General features: G+C 37.4%; 1 protein-coding gene across 1 annotated transcript; it reads right to left on the bottom strand.

Moving 5' to 3' along the window:
- Window positions 1-17,449: 17,449 nt before the first annotated feature.
- LOC125255225 (pancreatic secretory granule membrane major glycoprotein GP2-like) lies at window positions 17,450-19,572 on the bottom strand. Its single transcript, XM_048170275.1, has 6 exons — window positions 19,435-19,572; window positions 19,090-19,229; window positions 18,434-18,679; window positions 18,054-18,216; window positions 17,775-17,877; window positions 17,450-17,669 (listed from the first exon to the last, which is right to left on the bottom strand). Exons 1-6 carry the CDS (start codon window positions 19,555-19,557, stop codon window positions 17,566-17,568), a joined length of 879 nt encoding a protein of 292 aa, XP_048026232.1. The 5' UTR covers window positions 19,558-19,572; the 3' UTR covers window positions 17,450-17,565.
- Between the last annotated feature and the right edge of the window lie 2,284 nt (window positions 19,573-21,856).

Genomic DNA, 21,856 nt, shown 5'->3' on the forward strand with positions numbered 1-21,856 from the left:
TGGCTCTCCGTGCCACCAAGGAGACGGCTAAAGAGGTGGGCCGTTCTATGGCAGCCCTGGTGGCCACGGAGAGGCACTTGTGGCTGAACCTCTCTGACATAAGGGACAGAGACAAAGCTGCCCTTATGGATGCGCCGCTGTCTCCTGTGGGCCTCTTCGGCGACGCAGTTACAACTGTTGTCGAGAGGTTCCAGGAGACCAAGAAACAATCTGCGGCGTTTCAGAGGTTCCTCCCCCGCCGGTCTAAAGTCCCCGCCGAGAATGTTGAACGGGAGCAGTCTCGGTCTGCAACGAGCTCCTCAGCGAACCACAGAGCGCAACAGAAAATAAGTGTGGCCGCCCGTGCTCCCCCACGTAGATTCTGGGGACAGGGGCAAGCCGCACAACAGAAGCCTTCCCAGGGCAAGACGGACCTGCGGGCCGTCATTGTAGCGCGGAAGGCTTCTAAGAAGCGGTCCTGATATCTGTGGGTCAGGACCCAGGAGGGCGGCCCCCGTCTGGAGGAAGCTTGGCGTTAATACATCTGACACCCGCTTCCCTCCAGCGCCCTCCGGGGACCACGCCATATCCATCATCCAGTGTGCGTCAGGTCCCCACGACCTTCCGAGGAAGGACGGTTGTCACTTGATTCGACTGACTTCTGCCGGCGTGCCGTTTCAGAGCGCCGAGCCAAGTGCTCAAAAAACACCAGAGACCAGTCTCGAGAGACTGGTTCCCTTAGTAGATTTTCTAGAAGAATGGAAAACTCTACCGAATATATCAAATTGGGTGCTGCTCATGATAGAAAAGGGTTACAGAATACAGTTCGGGTCTCGCCCGCCCAGATTCAACGGGGTCCTTCCCACAGTGGTGACCCTCGAGCAGTCTCTGGTTATGGAACAGGAAGTTATGACACTTTTGCAAAAAGGAGCTATAGAAAGGGTTCCTCCTCCCAGCAAGCTGTCAGGTTTTTACAGCCACTACTTCATAGTTCCAAAGAAGGATGGAGGACTTCGTCCTATCATAGATTTACGTGTGCTAAATCGGTCTGTACAAAAACTGAAATTCAAGATGCTTACACTCAAACACATCATTCCCCAAATCAGGTCCGAGGACTGGTTTGTGACGATAGACTTGAAAGATGCATACTTTCATGTGTCCATCCATCCTTCTCACTGGAAGTTCCTCAGGTTTGCTTTCGGGGGCGAAGCTTACCAGTACAAGGTTCTTCCGTTTGGCCTATCATTATCACCCCGCACATTCACCAAGTGCGTGGATGCAGCCCTGGCTCCCTTGAGACTCCAGGGCATCCGCATACTGAATTATATCGACGATTGGTTGATTCTAGCTCACTCAGAGCAACAGGCAGTTCAACATCGAGATGTTGTTCTGTCTCACATGAAAAGGCTTGGGCTGAGGTTCAATGCCAAGAAGAGTGTGCTGATTCCGGCTCAGACCACCAATTATCTAGGTGTTATGTGGGATTCCACAATAATGCGGGCACGTCTGACTCCTGCCCGTGTGAGCTCTGTTCTATCAGCCGTAAAAGGGGTGAGGTTAGGCCAGGAACTCACTGTGAAACAGTTTCAGAAACTGTTGGGTCTAATGGCAGCTGCATCCAACGTAATTCCTTTCGGCCTCCTGCACATGAGACCCCTACAGTGGTGGCTCAGGACCAGGGGGTTTTCCCCGAGGGGAAATCCTTTCCGTACGATCAAAGTCACACGGCGATGCCTTCGTGCTCTAACCGTGTGGAGAGACCCCTGGTTCCTGTCCCAGGGACCTGTGTTGGGGGCCTCTGGTCGTCGCGCAATGCTTATGACAGACGCTTCCCTCACAGGCTGGGGAGCGATCATGAGTGGTCGCTCAGCCCAAGGTCTTTGGGAGGACCGTTGTTTCTAGCACTAAAACACTTTCTCCCAGACCTGAGAGACCACCATGTGCTGGTCCGCACAGACAACATGTCAGTGGTCTCCTATATAAACCATCAGGGGGGTCTACGGTCTGGCCAACTAAATTACTTGGCCCGTCGTATCCTCCTGTGGTCTCAGGGGAAGCTGCTCTCACTGAAGGCAGCTTATATCCCGGGAGTCAGAATGTGGGGGCAGACGCCCTGTCGAGGCAGGGGTCGAGGCCCGGGGAGTGGAGACTCCATCCGGAAGTGGTGGATCTCATTTGGAAGAACTTTGGTCAGGCACAAGTAGACCTGTTTGCTTCGGGAGAGTCAACCCAGTGTCCTCTCTGGTACTCCCTCACGCATCCAGCACCTCTGGGTCTGGATGCCATGGTACAGACGTGGCCGAGGCTACGTCTGTATGCATTTCCCCCGTTCGCTCTGCTCCCATGAGTCCTGGAGAAAGTACGCCAGGAAAGGGTGAGCCTAATACTGGTGGCCCCGTACTGGCCGACCCGAATATGGTTCTCGGACTTGGTGTCCATGATAGACAGCTCTCCAATGGAGCTTCCCCTAAGGCCGGATCTTCTATCTCAGGCGGGCGGCGCGATAATACATCCCCGCCCGGAACTATGGAAACTGTGGGCCTGGCCTCTGAGGGGGCCAGGTTCATAGAGGCTGGTCTCTCAACTGAGGTTGTTGAGACCATACTTAGCTCCAGGGCTCCCTCCACGAGGAAGCTTTACTCCTATAAATGGAATCTATTCTCTACTTGGTGTAGACAACATGAAACGGACCCTGTCCATGCTCCTATTAGCTCTGTGCTATGCTTTCTCCAAGAAAAATTCTCGGAAGGCCTATCATATTCAACCTTAAAGGTTTATGTTGCGGCTATATCAGCCTATCATGTTGGGGGGGATTCCTCGGTGGGTCGAGACCCCCTCGTGTCACGCTTCCTCCGTGGTACACTGAAGTTGAGGCCTCCAGTGCGCACAAGGACCCCGGCTTGGGACTTATCAGTGGTTCTACAAGGGTTAGCCGAGGCTCCCTTTGAACCACTGGAGGAGGTGTCTATAAAGTTTCTGACTTTAAAGACTGTATTTTTGCTTGCTATTACTTCTCTAAGAAGAATTGGAGATCTTCAGGCCCTTTCAGTGGCCCCCTCGTATCTGGAGTTCGCTCCTGGAATGGTGAGAGCATTTCTTCATGCTAGACCTGGCTATGTGCCGAAGGTCCCCACCAATGTCCCGGGTCCTATTGTGCTTCAAGCCTTCCATCCTCCTCCATTTATATCCTCGGATCAGGAAAAACTGAATCTGCTCTGCCCAGTAAGGGCTTTGGATGCATACGTCCACAGAGCTGCCCTGTGGCGTAAAACAGAGCAACTGTTTGTCTGTTATGATTCCCCTAATAAAGGCGGACCGGCGTCCAAGCAGAGGATGAGTAAGTGGGTGGTCGAGGCCATCTCACTTGCATACAAAGCGGCCGGACAGTCTTCTCCATTTAACGTCCGTGCTCATTCCACAAGGGGTATGGCAGCATCAAGAGCTTTGATGTCTGGCGTCCCTATGAGTGACGTCTGTGATGCAGCTGGATGGTCAAGCCAGCATACATTTATCAGATATTTTAACCTTGATGTGGGCTCCACTCCTGGGTCCTCCGTACTTTCGAGCTAACATGAACAAGCATTTGAAGTACGGCACAGTTGGGATTGCGTTCCCAATGCGTTTCACGCTGCGTCGATAGTTCCCACGAAAGGGAACGTCTCGGGTTACGGATGTAACCCTGGTTCCCTGAGTAAGGGAACGAGACGCTGCGTCTCTTGCCGTACCCCTGCATGCTTGCGAGTGCTTGCTTCAGATTTTCCACAGAAGCTAGTGTTCTCTGCATCCTGGCATGCTTTATAGTTTCCTGGTCCGTGACGTCACCCGTCTCTGACGTCTCGTTACACGATTGGTTGGATACAGGAGTGCTTCAATGACGATATCACGCAGAAGGTTCCCAATGCGTTTCATGCAGCGTCTCGTTCCCTTACTCAGGGAACCAGGGTTACATCCGTAACCCGAGACGTTTTCTATTTGAATATATTTCACAAAGTAATTTATTCCTGTGATGGCAAAGCTGAATTTTCAGCATCATTACTCCAGTCTTCAGTGTCACATGATCCTTCAGAAATCATTCTAATATGCTGATCTGCTGCTCAAGAAACATTTAATGTGTACAATTGTACAAAATATTTGTGTACAATATTTTTTTTCAGGATTATTTGATGAATAGAAAGTTCAAAAGAACAGTGTTTATCTGAAATCTAATCGTTTGTAACATTATAAATGTCTTTACTGCCACTTTTGATTGATTTAATGCATCCTTGCTGAATAAAAGTATTCATTTCTTTAATTTATTTTCAAAAAAATAAAAATAAAAATTCTTACTGACCCCAAACTTTTGAACGGTAGTGTATAATGCTACAGAAGCTTTGTATTTCAGATAAATGCTGTTCTTTTGAACTTTCTATTCATCAAGGAATCCTGAAAAAAAAAGTACACAACTGTTTTCAACATTGAAAATAATCATAAATGTTTATTGAGCAGCAAATCAGCATATTAGAATGATTTCTGAAGGATCATGTGACACTGAAGGCTGGAGTAACGATGCTGAAAATTCAGCTTTGCATCACAGGAATAAATTACTTTGTCAAATATATTTAAATAGTACACAGTTATTTTAAATTGTAATAATATTTCACAATATTACTGTTTTTTACTGTATTTTTAATTAAATAAATGTAGCCTTGGTGAGCAGACGAAACTTCTTTTAAAAACATTAAAAATCTTAGTGGTTCCAAACTTTTGGACTGTACTGTATATATGTTAAATTAATATTTAATGGTTAGAGTGGTTAGACAGTCAGACTGGTAACCCGAATGTTTTTCTCCAAAACATGTTGGCCACAATTATTGGCACCCCTAAATTTTTTTATGAGTGAAATATCTCTGAATATCTCTATATTCCCATTCATATTTACATTTTTTAGCACACCAGGGTGATCAAGAACATGAAATTGTCCAGCCATGACTTCCTGTTCCACAGGAGTATAAACACAGAGGCCAAATTCCCTTAATCATTCATCACAATGAGTAAAACTAAAGAATATAGTTCTGATGTGCAGCAAAAGATTGTTGAGGTTCACAAAATAGAAAGTGGCTGTAAGAAAATAGCTAAAGCATTGAAAATCCCCATTTCCACTATCAGGGAAATAATCAAGAAGTTCCAATTAACTAAAGATGTTACAAATCTGCCTGGAAGAGGATGTGTGTCTAAATCGTCCTAATGTGAAGTGAGGAGGAGAGTTTGAGTGGCCAAAGACTCTCCAAGGATCACAGCTGGATAATTGCAGAAATTATTTGAGTCTTGAGTCTCAGAAAGCCTAAAAAAAATTACCAAACAGCACCTACATCCCCACAAGTTGTTTGGGAGGGTTTCAAGAAAAATCCTCTGCTCTCATCCAGAAACAATCTCCAGCATATTCAGTTGTCAGGAACTTCAAATGGGACAGGCTTCTATGGTCAGATGAAACTAAAAAAGAGCTTTTTGGCAGCAAACCCACCAGATGGGTTTGGTGCACACATGGATAAAGAGCTCCCCATGCCCACGGTTAAATATACTGCTGGATCTTTAATGTTGTGAGCTTATTTTTCTGCTGGAGGTCCTGGACATCTTGTTCAGATATGGTATCATGGATTCTATAATGGGCCATGGTTGGATCTTCCATCAGGACAATTAACCAAAACAAACTGAGCACAAAATGAAGTTTCTGCCATGGCCACCCCAGTTCCCTGACCTGAACCCTAAAGAAAATGAGTGGAGTGAACTGAAGAGAAGAAGCACCAACATGGAGCTGGGAATCTGAAGGATCTGGAGAGATTCTGCATGAAGGAATGATCTATGATCTCTTGTCAGGTGTTCTCCAAACTCATCAGGCATTATAGGTGAAGACTCAGAACTGTTATCTTGGCAAAAGGAGGTCACAAAAAGCACTTTCAATTCTTTTCCTTTGATGAAAGATTAGATTTTTGCTAATTTTATGAATTAAAGATTGAAAGGATAAACAATGCAGATTTATTTTTACAGTCATCTTTGATCATATTTATCAAGAGTGCCAATAATTCTGCCCACAGCTGTATATTATATATATATATATATATATATATATATATATATATATATATATATATATATATACACGTGTGTGTGTGTGTGTGTGTGTGTGTCGAAAGCACATCTATATAAATGTTAAGTTATTATTAATTTCATTAATATAAATTGTCAATTAAAAGTGCTAAATAGTGTGAAAAATGTCAGTTCATAAATTTGATAAATGTTCATTTTATCTGATAATCCAGGACCAGGATTGAGATCCACTGATTTTGCATAACACATCCTAAAACCACAGTGATGGTTAAGCTCATGATTTTGAGCAGTTATGTTCTACCCAATGGTGTGCAGTCAGGCCTAAACCGAGGCCAATATATACCTGGCAGCAGCCTGCAGAACAGGACAGAGCAACATCTGGGGTGGGGCTACATATAACACTTTCATTGACGTGGTTGGTACAGAAGTACATGAACTGATAAATAAATTGTGTTGGCATGCATGTCATTTAAGTACATTGACTGAAAAAAGCAGGGAATGGATGGTCTAATGTTGCAAGATTTTAGGAATTTAGTGCTATGGGTAGAAAGAAAATGTTAAAATTGCACCTGCACAGTATGTAGGCCTGGGGATTGATGCGTTGGGTTTGACAAGCTCATAGACATAATAATTTCCTGGACAGGCTTTGACTCGAATGGATATGGAACTGTAGCTCTCACTGTGTGAAGTCAACCACCACCACCATATATAAATTCCTACGACTTCACGGGTCACCAATCCATCCTCAAGTGTTGGATGAGAACCGTTGAGATACAGTGAAGTTTCACCACCACATCCCATATGGCTCACACGCCACTCAGACATCTGGGCACTTTCTCCATTCAAATACATCGATACCAGCCACTCCATTCAACAAGAGTGTCATCATATCCATAGTTTTGATATGCAATTTTATGTATGTCTCTCCAATAGTCATCAATAGTGTGGTAATCATAGCATGGATCAGAGCTGGAAGCTGTAAGATCTGAAAGAACTGTCAAACAAACAACAGACAGTCCTATGATGATACAGAATGAATCAGCTGTTTTAAAGGGAACCCCTGGTGTTGTATGGCTTAATATAACGTAAATTATGTCTCTTACTGAAATATGTAGTAAAAACCCATGAAAGATTTACGTTATTTAAAATATTCATGACATATTTGGACCGATTTGGACAATGGGCAGCGTCATTTTGTTTAGCTGCACAGTGCTTTCTATATCGATGACGTCAAATTGCACTCACTGAGCTACTTACACTGTCCTATTCCTATTTGTCTTATTAATAATAAGTTTGACTTAACAAGAGCATTAGGGTAAGTTTGGTAGAGCACTTCAATTAAGCATCATTAATAAATCATAGCACATTTGAACGTTTGCCTATACAGTAACCAGTGCCCCACAAATATTTAAATTAGCAGTCAACATTTATGAAATTGAGAGTTTCTTAATCCACATTTAATAAAAAGACTGCAAAACAATAGAACTGCAATTTGTTTCTTTAGGAGTATGCTGTGAATAACAGTGAATAAGAAGAAAAACATACAAAAACATTCAACATACTTTTCCTACTTCTATATTTGTAATGGAAAACAAAGGATGGAAAAAGTAAGAAGTGAAGATTAATGTGAAAAAACTAAATTATTTTACCTGTTGTTTGTCCATTGATTATTTCACCTGTTAAATACAACATAAGCATAAGGACCCTAGTGAAAAAAAAGTATACTAAGTATACTTGCAGCAAGACTAATTATTAGTATATTTCAAGTGTGTTAATGATTAGTTCATTTAAAGTGTGTTATTTTGAAACAACTAATTTTGTACTAAGTATATTTAAGTTGAAATTAAGTAGTATTAAAATACAACTTTAAGTATATTTAGTATACTTATGTGTACTAAATTGGAACAACTTCAAGTATACTTAGTACACTTTAAGTATATGTCTGTGCAGGGACTAATTACATGCTTGATTAGTGATATTAAAGTGTACTTAATTTGTGTTATAAGTATATATTTTTTGTTACAATATAAGTTGCATTATAAATATACTTTATTTCTGTTATAAGTATACTTTTATTTGTGTTATAAGTATACTTTATTTCTGTTATGAGTACACATTGTGTTATAAGTACACTTTATTTGTGATTTAAGTACATTACAAAATAATTATGAGTGTTTTCACCTTTGGCTTATTCCAAATACTAAAAATTACACACTTTGCAGTCAATAACAATACACTTTGTTATTACTTATACTTTGTATAATATAGTCAACATTTGAAGCGGATCAAAACCTTTAATCAAAGTTGTCCTAACTTTTTTGATCCACTTCAAATGTTGACTAATGTACTTTGAATTACATAATCTCACACAATACAGTTGTGCTACTATTTAAATACAGTTTAACACATTTTCCCAAAGTTGAATGCATTTGTTTTCAAGGCCATTCAATTAAATAAAATATAAGAACATCACTAATGAAGAGACATATTTCATTGACAAATCCAATAGTTTTTATTTAAACTTAATATAGATTCAGCATAATTTACCATGTTTTTCATTAAAGAAAAAACAAATATTGACCCTCTAACACAAATACAAATTACACATTATATTCCATGTTCTGATGAGCTTCTCATTGTGTCTGATGGCACAATGATGACCGCAGAGACTCGTGAAGAACAGCATCTGTTGACAGAATATACCAAAGATATAAGACAGCATGTTCAACTCTTTATTCACGTTTACAATAATCTGTCTAAATCCTACATTGAACCAATACTATTTTTGAACAGTAAATGAGGATTAGCAGCAGGGAACTGTATCAGAATGGCATGTCGATATTTTCGGTAACGTTACATAATCAAGCATAAAACACTTTATGAATTAATATCGTACAGAATACGGGCCGATTTGACCAATCATATGAATGTTTTGGTGCTGCATACAAACATGTGCCATAAACCACCACACAAAAACTCAAAAAGGAGATATCAAGCCGAAATATCGCTCTCCGTTTGTTAAAGAAAATAAAATAAAGTTTGTTAACTGGTAGACTACAACTCACCTCCCAATAGCAGCACTTTTCTCCGGTTCTTTCAGGATCGCGTAGGCCATTAGATTAGCCGGTTGTCGTCGCCATCACGGTCAGGCTGCGATGTCACTTGATTGAACTGGTCAGAATCCCCGAGATTGAGCGATGTATTGCGCTTTCAGTGTTTTAAATATACATTGCGACATTATACTTCAAATGCATTCAACTTTGGGAAAATGTGTTAAACTGTATTTAAATAGTAGCACAACTGTATTGTGTGAGATTATGTAATTCAAAGTACATTAGTCAACATTTGAAGTGGATCAAAAAAGTTAGGACAACTTTGATTAAAGGTTTTGATCCGCTTCAAATGTTGACTATATTATACAAAGTATAAGTAATAACAAAGTGTATTGTTATTGACTGCAAAGTGTGTAATTTTTAGTATTTGGAATAAGCCAAAGGTGAAAACACTCATAATTATTTTGTAATGTACTTAAATCACAAATAAAGTGTACTTATAACACAATGTGTACTCATAACAGAAATAAAGTATACTTATAACACAAATAAAAGTATACTTATAACAGAAATAAAGTATATTTATAATGCAACTTATATTGTAACAAAAAATATATACTTATAACACAAATTAAGTACACTTTAATATCACTAATCAAGCATGTAATTAGTCCCTGCACAGACATATACTTAAAGTGTACTAAGTATACTTGAAGTTGTTCCAATTTAGTACACATAAGTATACTAAATATACTTAAAGTTGTATTTTAATACTACTTAATTTCAACTTAAATATACTTAGTACAAAATTAGTTGTTTCAAAATAACACACTTTAAATGAACTAATCATTAACACACTTGAAATATACTAATAATTAGTCTTGCTGCAAGTATACTTAGTATACTTTTTTTTCACTAGGGTATACTTCACCTGAGTGACTGAACGAGGGGATTCAGACGACGACCGTGACGTCAGCAGCTCTGATTGGCTGAAGGCAGTGAGCAACAAAATCTGATTGGTCACAGATCAAGTTGAAGAGACATTTGAATTCCGACAAGTTTAACCACTCGACATATTTTTTCGCATTACTTGTGCTGCTGGTGTGTTGTTTAATATAGATTTGTGTGTACGATTGTAAAATGATTCTGCCAGTGTAAACTTAATAAACATTTACACATATTTGGAAATTGTATAGGCTACACTGCATATACTAAATGGGCTTGTAATGCATTCATACTGAAATAAATAAGCACAAGTAATATAATGAATTCCAAGGATGAAGAAGTAAACTTAAAAAATATACTCAAATTTAACTTTAGATACACTACAACTTCAGGATATTAAATAATGTATTTTTTAAATATACTTCCAGTGCATTGTTACAATGATCATTTTCAGCACACTGTTAAAATATACCTCAAATATATTTTTATAAAGTGCAAATAAATACACTTTTAAAAAATAAACTGAACTTACACTTCAAGTATATTTTTCTAAAATATATTTTTTAGAAAATATACTAAAGTACAATTATTTTAAAGTGTGTTAAAAGTTGCATTGTGAAAATATGATACTAATATACTTTTTATATATTTAATGATAGTACATTTTTTGTTAGTATATTTGCAGTGTACTATAGAAAAAGGGAATATATTTAAAATACAATAAAGTATACTTTTTTTTCACTAGGGGAGTTAATATTGGGAAACAATTAAGCCACTTTACATTATAAAACACTCACCATTAATCAGCAGTAGCGACACACACAGTGACATCAGAAACCTCATTGTGGAGAACAGCACCTGCACATAAATACACAACATACAGTTGAAATATGTATCTTATATTGATTATGTTAACTTGTATTGCTAATTGAGCAAATTTGCAAAATTGACTTAAATGATAACACAGATGACATTCAAAGATATACAGTGGGTACGTAAAGTATTCAGACCCCCTTAAATTTTTCACTCTTTGTTATATTGCAGCCATTTGCTAAAATAATTTAAGTTCATTTTTTTCCTCATTAATGTACACACAGCAACCCATATTGACAGAAAAAACACAGAATTGTTGACATTTTTGCAGATTTATTAAAAAAGAAAAACTGAAACTTACAAACTTACATGGTCCTAAGTATTCAGACCCTTTGCTGTGACACTCATATCTTTAACTCAGGTGCTGTCCATTTATTCTGATCATCCTTGAGATGGTTCTACACCTTCATTTGAGTCCAGCTGTGTTTGATTATACTGATTGGACTTGATTAGGAAAGCCACACACCTGTCTATATAAGACCTTACAGCTCACAGTGCATGTCAGAGCAAATGAGAATCATGAGGTCAAAGGAACTGCCTGAAGAGCTCAGAGACAGAATTGTGGCAAGGCATTAATTACACAAGGTTCCTAAGAGCACAGTGGCCTCCATAATCCTTAAATGGAAGACGTTTGGGACGACCAGAACCCTTCCTAGAGCTGGCCGTCCGGCCAAACTGAGCTATCGGGGGAGAAGAGCCTTGGTGAGAGAGGTAAAGAGGAACCCAAAGATCACTGTGGCTGAGCTCCAGAGATGCAGTCGGGAGATGGGAGAAAGTTGTAGAAAGTCAACCATCACTGCAGCCCTCCACCAGTTGGGGCTTTATGGCAGAGTGGCCCGACGGACGCCTCTCCTCAATGCAAGACACATGAAAGCCTGCATGGAGTTTGCTAAAAAACACCTGAAGGAATCCAAGATGGTGAGAAATAAGATTCTCTGGTCTGATGAGACCAAGACTTTTTGGCCTTAATTCTAAGCGGTATGTGTGGAGAAAACCAGGCACTGCTCATCACCTGTCCAATACAGTCCCAACAGTGAAGCATGGTGGTGGCAGCATCATGCTGTGGGGGTGTTTTTCAGCTGCAGGGACAGGACGACTGGTTGCAATCGAGGCAAAGATGGATGCGGCCAAGTACAGGGATATCCTGGACGAAAACCTTCTCCAGAGTGCTCAGGACCTCAGACTGGGCCGAAGGTTTACCTTCCAACAAGACAATGACCCTAAGCACACAGCTAAAATAATGAAGGAGTGGCTTCACAACAACTACGTGACTGTTCTTGAATGGCCCAGCCAGAGCCCTGACTTAAACCCAATTGAGCATCTCTGGAGAGACCTAACAATGGCTGTCCACCAACATTTACCATCCAACCTGACAGAACTGGAGAGGATCTGCAAGGAGGAATGGCAGAGGATCCCCAAATCCAGGTGTGAAAAACTTGTTGCATCTTTCCCAAAAAGACTCATGGCTGTATTAGATCAAAAGGGTGCTTCTACTAAATACTGAGCAAAGGGTCTGAATATTTAGGACCATGTAATATTTCAGTTTTTCTTTTTTAATAAATCTGCAAAAATGTCAACAATTCTGTGTTTTTCTGTCAAAAAAATATATATACCCACTGTATATATATATATATATATATATATATATATATATATATATATTAAGATTATTATTATATATAAAACATTTTACACAATTTAAATCCAACAAAAGCCAATAATCTAAAGACTGATTAGAACCCAATGTGATAAAATGAAGAGAAATATTTTTTACCTGAGGTCAGATGCTGCTGCAGAGCAAACTCATTGAGATTCTCTCTTCAGCAGCTCAATACAGTGATGCTGAACTGCAGCTCTCAGAATCTTATCAGCGCCTTTAATAACTGTGGGTGGATCATTACTGGAACTAGAAGTAATTTATTAGCAATAGCTTAAGGCAGTTTTTCTTTGTAGATGTGACATGAATATATGTTATTTTTACTGTTGTACTGCATTGTTATTTGTACTGTTTCCTTGTGTACACCTGTTGTTCTTGTGTACATAAAAACACATTCTTTTACTCTGCGCTTAAATGGGAATGTAGAATGACTGCAAGTCAGTTTGATTTAGAGCACTTTTTTTTTTTTTTTGAGGCAGCTTTCAAAAAATAGTGTTTTTATTGCAACTACAACTGAAGTAAACTCAGTGGCGGATGGTGCTAAAAATTTTTGGAGGGGCAGAAACAAACCGAATTAAAAATGCAGGACTGAACGTAATTGTTAAATATCCATTTAAGAAGTGATATAATAATGTATCATTACTGCTTACCTAAACAGAAAATTCAGCATTTAAAGCATGCCATAGTGTAGGGCTGGGCGATATGGCCAACAAAATATATCTGTATTTTTGGGCTGAATGGTGATGTATAATCTATTAAAACATGTTATTTCACATCCTGCCCAATATTGTCCTACAAACAATGTTCATATTGAAGGCTATGAAAACAAACATAGTGAATGTAACCTATGTACAAAAAAGGGGTCAAATCACATTAGGCCTACATTCTACCATTGCAACATTACAATCTAAAAACAAAATAATGTTTTTTTAAAGCACAACTTAAATTCACTAAACTAAAAATGAAAATGAATATAAACAAAAGCACAGACTAATAATTATTAGACTATTTTGATTACCCTACAACAGTCACTTTACAGTTACTGCTATCATAAAAATACACTTAGTTGTAGGTTGTAGGTTTGAAATTCTACATATGGCACATTTATGTTCACCAACAACAAATATTTTAGCAAAATGTATATTTTAATCAGAATTATTGCGCTCCTATTCAATTAAGCTCCGTCTGTTTGGCACACATGCAGTTAAACTTCACAGACCACATTGCTAGAATTGCCCGGTCCTGCAGATTTGCCTTATACAACAGTAGGAGAATCAGGACCTTCTTATCGGAGCATGCTACACAACTCCTTGATAATATTTAATAAATAATTCATGCACTATTGATATATATATGTGTGTAAGTGTGCAGCTCTGACAAATCACAGCTAAAGTTTTATTCTATGGAATCTGCTTCAACCTTCCTCAGCAAGCTTAGCACCTTAAAAAAATAAGCTGTGAGAACACAGTGTTTCCTTATTTGTTTAGTCAAACTTGATAGTCAAGTTTTTTGTCTTTTTGTTAGATTCCAGAACAACAGGGGCAAATGAACAATTGGTTCTTACTAAAAACCATCAGATAAGATTGATCCTCTTTTTACTGCTATCTTTGCAATCATTTTACTTATTTTTCATAGTGATTCTATGATAATATGCATCAGATGAGCTTTTTTACTTTCAATTCTAAATGCTTTGAAGAATGTTGCAGCACTGGTTGTTCTTTCAGTACAGGGACTAGTAAGATTAACCTTGTCCAAATACTGTATCTTTCACACTGAACGCACCCAGACTGAAATCTGATCTACATAAGAACAACTTTGGTTATTTGAGCTGAACCTTGTTGCATCTTTCCTTATAAGAAAGAACAACCAGTGCTGCAACATTCTTCAAAACCTTTGGAAATGAAATTACTCCTACTATTTATACTGAAAGTAACTGATTACAAAAGGAAGACTGTGAAGCCACCTTGCTTACACTTCAAATGTAATTATTAATTCTTACTGCATTTTCATGTACTCATCATACACTGCACTTCAAAAGTTACTGGTCAGTAAGATTTATTTTTGAAAACTTTGTACTTTGTACAAGGATATATTAATTTGATCAAAAGTGACCATACAGACATTTATAATGTTACAAAAGATTTCTATTTTAAATAAAGGTAACACTTTATTTTACACTGTAGTTACACGTTACTACATGTACTCACTATAGTAATAACAGTAAATTATGCATAATTACAAGTAACTACCCCTAAACCAAACCCTAACTGTAACTCTAAAAAAAATACATGTAGTTAATTAATAGAACTCAGTACTTATTTGAGCAATTACTCCTTATGTACTCCTTAACACTCTGAGGTCTGAAAACGCGCCGGCGCGTTTTGCAGTTTTTTTTTCACATTGCAGCAAAACAGACTTAAAATACTCCGTCATTTTTTGTCATAGAGACATAAGTAATATATCAATTGAAACTATAGAATATCTTCTTTTATTTGTATACACTCAGAGTAAAAACACAATGTTGTGCTTTTTGTAAAATAAAGAAAACTAACATGATGCGTGATTTCTCCTCTCCCTCTGAACGAAGTCCAATCTGATAGTTCTCAGAAAATGAACTGTAACTTAGTGAATACTAATCACAGAAAAATTAAACTTATGTCTAAAAAAACGTTAAGATGTCAGGTTTTAAATCATGTAAGTCAAATCTAAAAAACACCTTCTGTGTTTATGTAATCTGTATGAAAAGAGAGCCATGTCAGAAGTCCGTGATTTACTCCTTGAGTAATGGCTCCTTATTTGTAACTACAACACTGTAAAATAAAGTGTAACCTAAATAAATGCTATTCTTTTAAACTTTCTATTCATAAAAACTTTCTATTCATTGTTTCCACAAAAATATACAAAAAAATAAATAAATAAATAAAAAAAAATAAGCAACAACCATTTTCAACTGCGGTAATAATCAGAAATGTTTCTTGAACAGCAAATCAGCATATTAAAATGATTTCTGAAGGATCATGTGACACTGAAGACTGGAGTAATGATGCTGAAAATTCAGCTTTGATCACAGAAATAAATTACATTTTAAATATATATATATTTTCCAATAGAGAACAGTCCTTTAAAATTGTAATATTTCACAATATTACTGTTTTCAATAATACATAGTTCTGTCATGAAACTCTATGGCACAGGCTGATGGGTCTTCATGCAAGCAGATGATAATTACAGTGTTGACTACCTGGCACAAGCTGATTGGTCCATGTCACATCTGCAGCCAATGAACTTGTTGCTTACACATTTAAATAGCTGGTTACATTCACTATAGCAGTTTGCAGCATGCTTCAGTGTTCCTCTAAAACCCTCCACCTTCCCCAGCTCCACCTGTATAGATCTGCTATGGGGTTATTGATATGCTATTTGTACAGCAGCACTATGTCTTACTCGCAGCAGCGTGTCGGCGTATGCATCGACGGTATCACGTTCCTGTACTTGCTCTGCAGCAGCAGCAATAATCAGCAGCAGCAGCAGCAGCAGCGTAGCAGATCTACTCCGCCAAGACCAAATACATTCACATTGTCATATCCTTTACCATGTTAACAATCTTCCGAGAGTTGTCATGATAGAAATGTACGTTTGATCGAATAAATGTAGCTCTGGTGAACTTTCTTTTTTTTTCATAAAGATTATAAACCTTACCGACCACAAACCATGTCTTAATATATTGATAAAATTTTTAAAAGATGGTACAGCACAAAATAGTTTAGTTTATACTTTTATTCTCTAATTGAAATGTATATAGCTAAGTATGTTTTCTTGGGAATACTGTTTTAATTGGAAATATCACCCTAAAACATCCTGTTTGATAAAATCAAACTAATTAGTTTGATAATATCAATAATTCAAAAGATGGTTAAAGGTGCCCTAGAATCAAAAATTGAATTTACCTTGGCATAGTTGAATACAGTACATGGAAAAGACATACATTGAGTTTCAAACTCCATTGCTTCCTCCTTCTTATGTAAATCTCATTTGTTTCCGGAAAACAGGTGGATCCCAACATAACACCGACTGTTACGTAACAGTCGGGATCATTAATATGTATGACCTCAATATTTGCATATGCCAGCTCATGTTCAAGGCATTACACAAGCCAGTATTAACGTCTGGATCTGTGCACAGCTGAATCATCAGACTAGGTAAGCAAGAACAATAGTGAAAAATGGCAGAAGGAGCAATAATAACTGACATGATCCATGATTACATGATATTTTTAGTGATATTTGGAGGGGGGGCAGCGAGCGCGAGATTTAAAGGGGCCGCGCACTGAATCGGTGCATAGTTAATGATGCCCCAAAATAGGCAGTTAAAAAAATAAATTTAAAAAAATGTATGGGGTATTTTGAGCTGAAACTTCACAGACACATTCAGAGGACACCTTAGTCTTATATTACATCTTTTGAAAAGACGTTCTACGGCACCTTTAAAACATCACTTATTGTCTTCGTGTTAGATAACAGTAACTGTCATTTAATGAGCAAATAACTAACGTCATCTCATCTCTTCTTCCCTTCAGTTCATGGACCAGATCATCATTCTTTTTCTGAAAGTTTGTTACAGAAATGCTTCCTTTAACTGCTAAACAAGCATATTCACATTTTAAAATAAATACAACTGACAGGAACAAGAGAACAAGAAACTTTTTAGTGTTTTTGCATTATTTGAATAAACATGAATCTTGTTGTATCTGTTATAGCAAATCCTCTTGAGTAAAATAAGATGAGTATATAATAAGAGTTAATTTACATTATTATTTATTTTTTATTTTTTTTAAGATTATAGGATTGATATAAACAGACAAAGGCATGAGGAAACTATTTGAAACCTAAAATCAGTATATCATCAGGGCCACATTCATTAAAATGTCATCAAACAATATGCATGTAAAATATGCACTTTTTTTCTGGTACAAAACTAAAAGCGTGTCAGGACACTCATCAGAGGAACAAGAAACACCATCAGTGAACCACACAGACAAGAAGCCTCAGATACCTTCACTTGGTCTGGGACCCACTTATCTGTGAAAATAATGTAATTATAATGAAATACAGTGAAATGTATTAATGACAGAGATCATCATAAGCCTTTATTTACAAAATGATTAAAATAAATGAAATATTCACCTGTGTTCCCTCCAGACAACATCAGAGGACCCATGGATATGGAAGCACTGTCACGGAAGTCCAGAGACCTGCCCTCTCTCCGCTGGTGTCCAGAGTCACAGTCCTGATAGAGAAAAGGTTAAAATCAGCTGTGTGAATCATTGTTAAATATTACTGAATAAACTAGATACATAAAAGAGTGCACAAAATCTCCAGAAGAGGGCAGCCAAAACATGTATTTTAGCAGCCCTGAGCATTAAGGGTGGAATTTCCCTTCTGATATTTAGATTAGTGTCTCACCATTGAGTAGCGATTGCTTGACAGAAGGCAAAGGTGAACAGCACAGTGCAGGTAAAGCTTAGTGGAGTTTGCAGTGAAGATGAACATCCTGAAGGAGAAACGGCTGGATGTCGAGACGCCGTTCTGCAGCAGCTCTACTGTGTCGTCATTTGGATTGGGACACCTGAAAATATCAATAATGACAAATTCTCTCATTTGAAACAGTCAATACAAAGTGATTTTTTGTTCAACATGGTATTTTGTGCTTTAATTCTGAAATACTGAAAGACAAATCACATAAGGCAATCCTAAAAGTTATATGATTATTATTTGTTCAGTAAATAATGTTACACTGAGTTTAGGCTAAGCTTAAAAGAAAAAGGAAAAAAGCCCTGCTTTTCTCTGAAACGATGAGATCCCAGCGGAGGCTGTAATCAGGATCATTCACAGGTGTAGCCCAACACGTGTCCATCACCAGGGCAAACTGGCGGCTGTCGACCCCCTCAACACGAACTTCCACATGCATCTCCTGGTCGAGCTCTGCATCCACTGCACCAGTGAAGGGCCGGGTAAACTCATCATCCTGATATGGAATCATCCGGACACGATATCTGCCTTCACCAGCAGGGAGGATCTTTTGCACAACGCTTTTGAAATAATGGATCGATGCATGTTAAAAATACTTTGCTTATGGGTAAAATTCTGTTTTAGGAATAAAATGTATATTGGTTTAGATAATATTACCATATATATTTTAAATACATTTATTTTTCTGCTTAAAGGATTAGTTCACCCAAAAAGTTAACAATTCTTTCAACTTTAGCTCCTTACACAAAGCTATCACTTAAATGGTGAAGATTTGGTATATACATTATGAGTCATATAGACATTTTTTGTACATTTTCAAGCTTGAAATTCTCCATGAGCATTAACTACGTTGAAAGGTGAGACCAGTAAAATTCTGTGTTCCTTGGAACAAATAAAGACATTAGGGTTTGAACAAACTTTGTTTTTGGTGAACTACTCCTTTAATAAAATAGTGCTGCTTGACTTGCACCTCTCCAGTGGGTTGATTTCCACATTCATGGAAAGTGTTTGTGTTTGAGGATAAACACAGCTGAAAGAAAGCTTCAGGATTTTCTCTGACCTTGGTGTCCCCAGAATAAAGTTATCATAGATGAAGTGGGAGCTGTTAGCCTGATAAAAAAGTTTAGTCGTTTAGCTTAAATTGAATAAAATAAAAGTATTTTTGAAGAACATCTTTTGATGAAAACATTATGGGTTTCAGTATCAGACAAGTTAAAAAAAAAAAAAAAAACTAGATTGAAAATGTTTTTATACCTTTGGTTAGTTACAGTTTGAGATTTGAGTGTATTTGAGTAGATTGCATAGTTCATCCTACCACAAGATTTGTACCACAGATGTGTTCATCATTATCAAAATGGAATTCCACTCTGCCATTCCGGACCGTTCCTTTGCAGCTGGGATCATTGAGGTTGTTGTAATGAGCCACACCCTGCTTCATTAGGAAATGCAACTTTTCTATGCTACTTGTACCTCTTCTGCTTATAAAGAATAATAATGACAACACAGCTGAGGTTTAAGAAGAAAAAACATTTATTGAAATAAGTGATTTATAAAGAACAATAATGACAACACAACTTTGATTTGAAAATAAACAGAAGTTAGCTGTTTATGAAGTACAGCTGTTATGAGAGATATATAGCTAACTTGTTTATGGGTACAGAACAGTGAACAATGAAACAAAATGTTTGATAGCTGTTTATATAAACAAAATGTTTGATAGCTGTTTATATAAACAAAATGTTTGATAGCTGTTCATATAAACAAAATGTTTGATAGCTGTTCATGTAAACAAAAAGGTTGATAACTGTTCATGTAAACAAAAAGATGTGATCACATCAAAAGAATGTAGAAAGAAAAAGAGCCCAATAGCATATATATTAACCACTGAAGAATGAAAGACAACCGGTATTATAACGTCTTTATTAAAGCATGTATTAACCATTAAAGAATGAAAGACAACCAGTATTGTAACGTCTTTATTAAAGCATGTATTAACTACTAAAGAATAACAGACAACTGGTATTGTAATGCCTTTATTGCATGTATTAATCACTTATGAAAGAATACAAAACAACTGGTAATGCATTTGTTAGTAACATGTTATTAGGTTAGAAAGGAAATAACATGTATTAGAAAGAAAGGCAATCTTACCGTTGAAGGATGTCTTGATCAGAAGAGCAGGACGCAGCAGAGGAGAAGAGTCCGAGAACAAAGAGACGAGGCCTCTATATATAGACATATGAGGGGAATTCCCAAGAAGATGACATCAAGTGGTCAGATAGTCTATAAAAGGCTGGACCATGAAGAGAAGAAGGGGTGAGGCTTCATACCTGAGGCTGCACCTCCGACACCAGAACCAGCTGATGATGCCTCCATCGCTGATATTGCCTTGACTGAAGAACTTTTCAGTACTTATACTTTATTTGATTACTTATAGAATGTTAGTAAAATATATGTAATGTTAGTAGTATTAATGTAATAAATAAATGAACTTATAACTTTATAACTAAACTCGGCCTCATGTGGCATTAATTTAAGACGCTGAGCCTGAACAGACCACGGAGAAGTCTTCTGTCTGATTGTAAATATTTTAAAATGCTTATAATTTAGGTCAGATTTGACTTTCTTACCTAACCTGAGAATAATAAAAATAAGGTTAAGGTGCTTAGAGACGCATCACAAAACATGGTGTAAGACATCAGCTGGAAAACCAGCCTCAAAGAGCTGACACAGACATGGAGCCAGAGATTTAATTGATTAAAATTAGGACTTCACAACTTCACCAAACTAATAATAATAATAATCATCATCATCTTCGTTTTCTTCTCTGCAGTTAATCTCTGCTCTTGCTTGTTTCCTAATCAAGCTTTTTAATAAACCTGGCATTGTACACTATGAATATTGCTGGCTCTGTAACAAACTACTTATGTTACTTTATTTTAAGTTACTTTGGAAAAGAGCATTCTCCTTTTCTGTTCTCTCAGACACAAATAATCATCTACAACACTGCTTAGTAACCCACAGTCATAATCAACAATTAAATGTCAGCGTTACATACTACCTCACAAAGAGAAAATAAACTTCCACCTTCATCATAACCAAATGTTGTGGATACAAACTGTTACATTCAGGCCACTTGATTGATTATTGCTTTTAGTCTCAAGTTTGCAGCCTATGCACCTACATTTAATGTAATTGCTAACAATTCTTTTGCAATATGTTTAAATGTTTTATTAAAACACTCAGTAGCTCCTTATTTTCAAAGATAATAGGATGCAAATGAATGAGAAACATGTATTTATTGTTTGTGTTTACTGATCACAGGTTTTTGTCAATGCTTGCTAAGTTAAAAACATAAGTTATTGATTTTCTGTTGTCTGTTGTGCATTAAAGTCTAGTTAGTAGTTCCCTCCCATTACAACAGATATATAATTAATACTTTTGTGGGATCCATGACCTTCTTGTTTAACAACTTGTTATACTGGTTGAATATAATACTATAGGCGCTATGACAAACCAGGTCAAAATATCTCTTGCATAAGTAGTTTAACCTTTCAGAGACCAATTCTAAACACTTTTAAAGCAATTCTTTCACCTAGTATTTTCACTAAATATAGCTTAAATCTACATACAAGATCTCACACTCTTAAATTTGTAATGATTGTAATGAAATTTTGAAATTTACAAAGTATAAGTATCCCAGCATACCACCATCACAAAACATGATCACTGTCGAC

Source organism: Megalobrama amblycephala, linkage group LG20, assembly GCF_018812025.1.
Source record: "Megalobrama amblycephala isolate DHTTF-2021 linkage group LG20, ASM1881202v1, whole genome shotgun sequence".
Lineage (NCBI taxonomy): Eukaryota > Metazoa > Chordata > Actinopteri > Cypriniformes > Xenocyprididae > Megalobrama > Megalobrama amblycephala.

What these genes read in the sequence shown, in the direction of transcription:
- LOC125255225 (XM_048170275.1), bottom strand. Translation starts at nt 19,557, where the DNA reads ATGAAGCAGGGTGTGGCTCATTACAACAACCTCAATGATCCCAGCTGC. An exon ending in GAAATCAACCCACTGGAGAG is followed by an intron (nt 18,680 to 19,089) that starts GTGCAAGTCAAG and finishes TTATTTCAAAAG; the next exon opens with CGTTGTGCAAAAGATCCTCC. An exon ending in CAAGCAATCGCTACTCAATG is followed by an intron (nt 17,878 to 18,053) that starts GTGAGACACTAA and finishes TTTCTCTATCAG; the next exon opens with GACTGTGACTCTGGACACCA.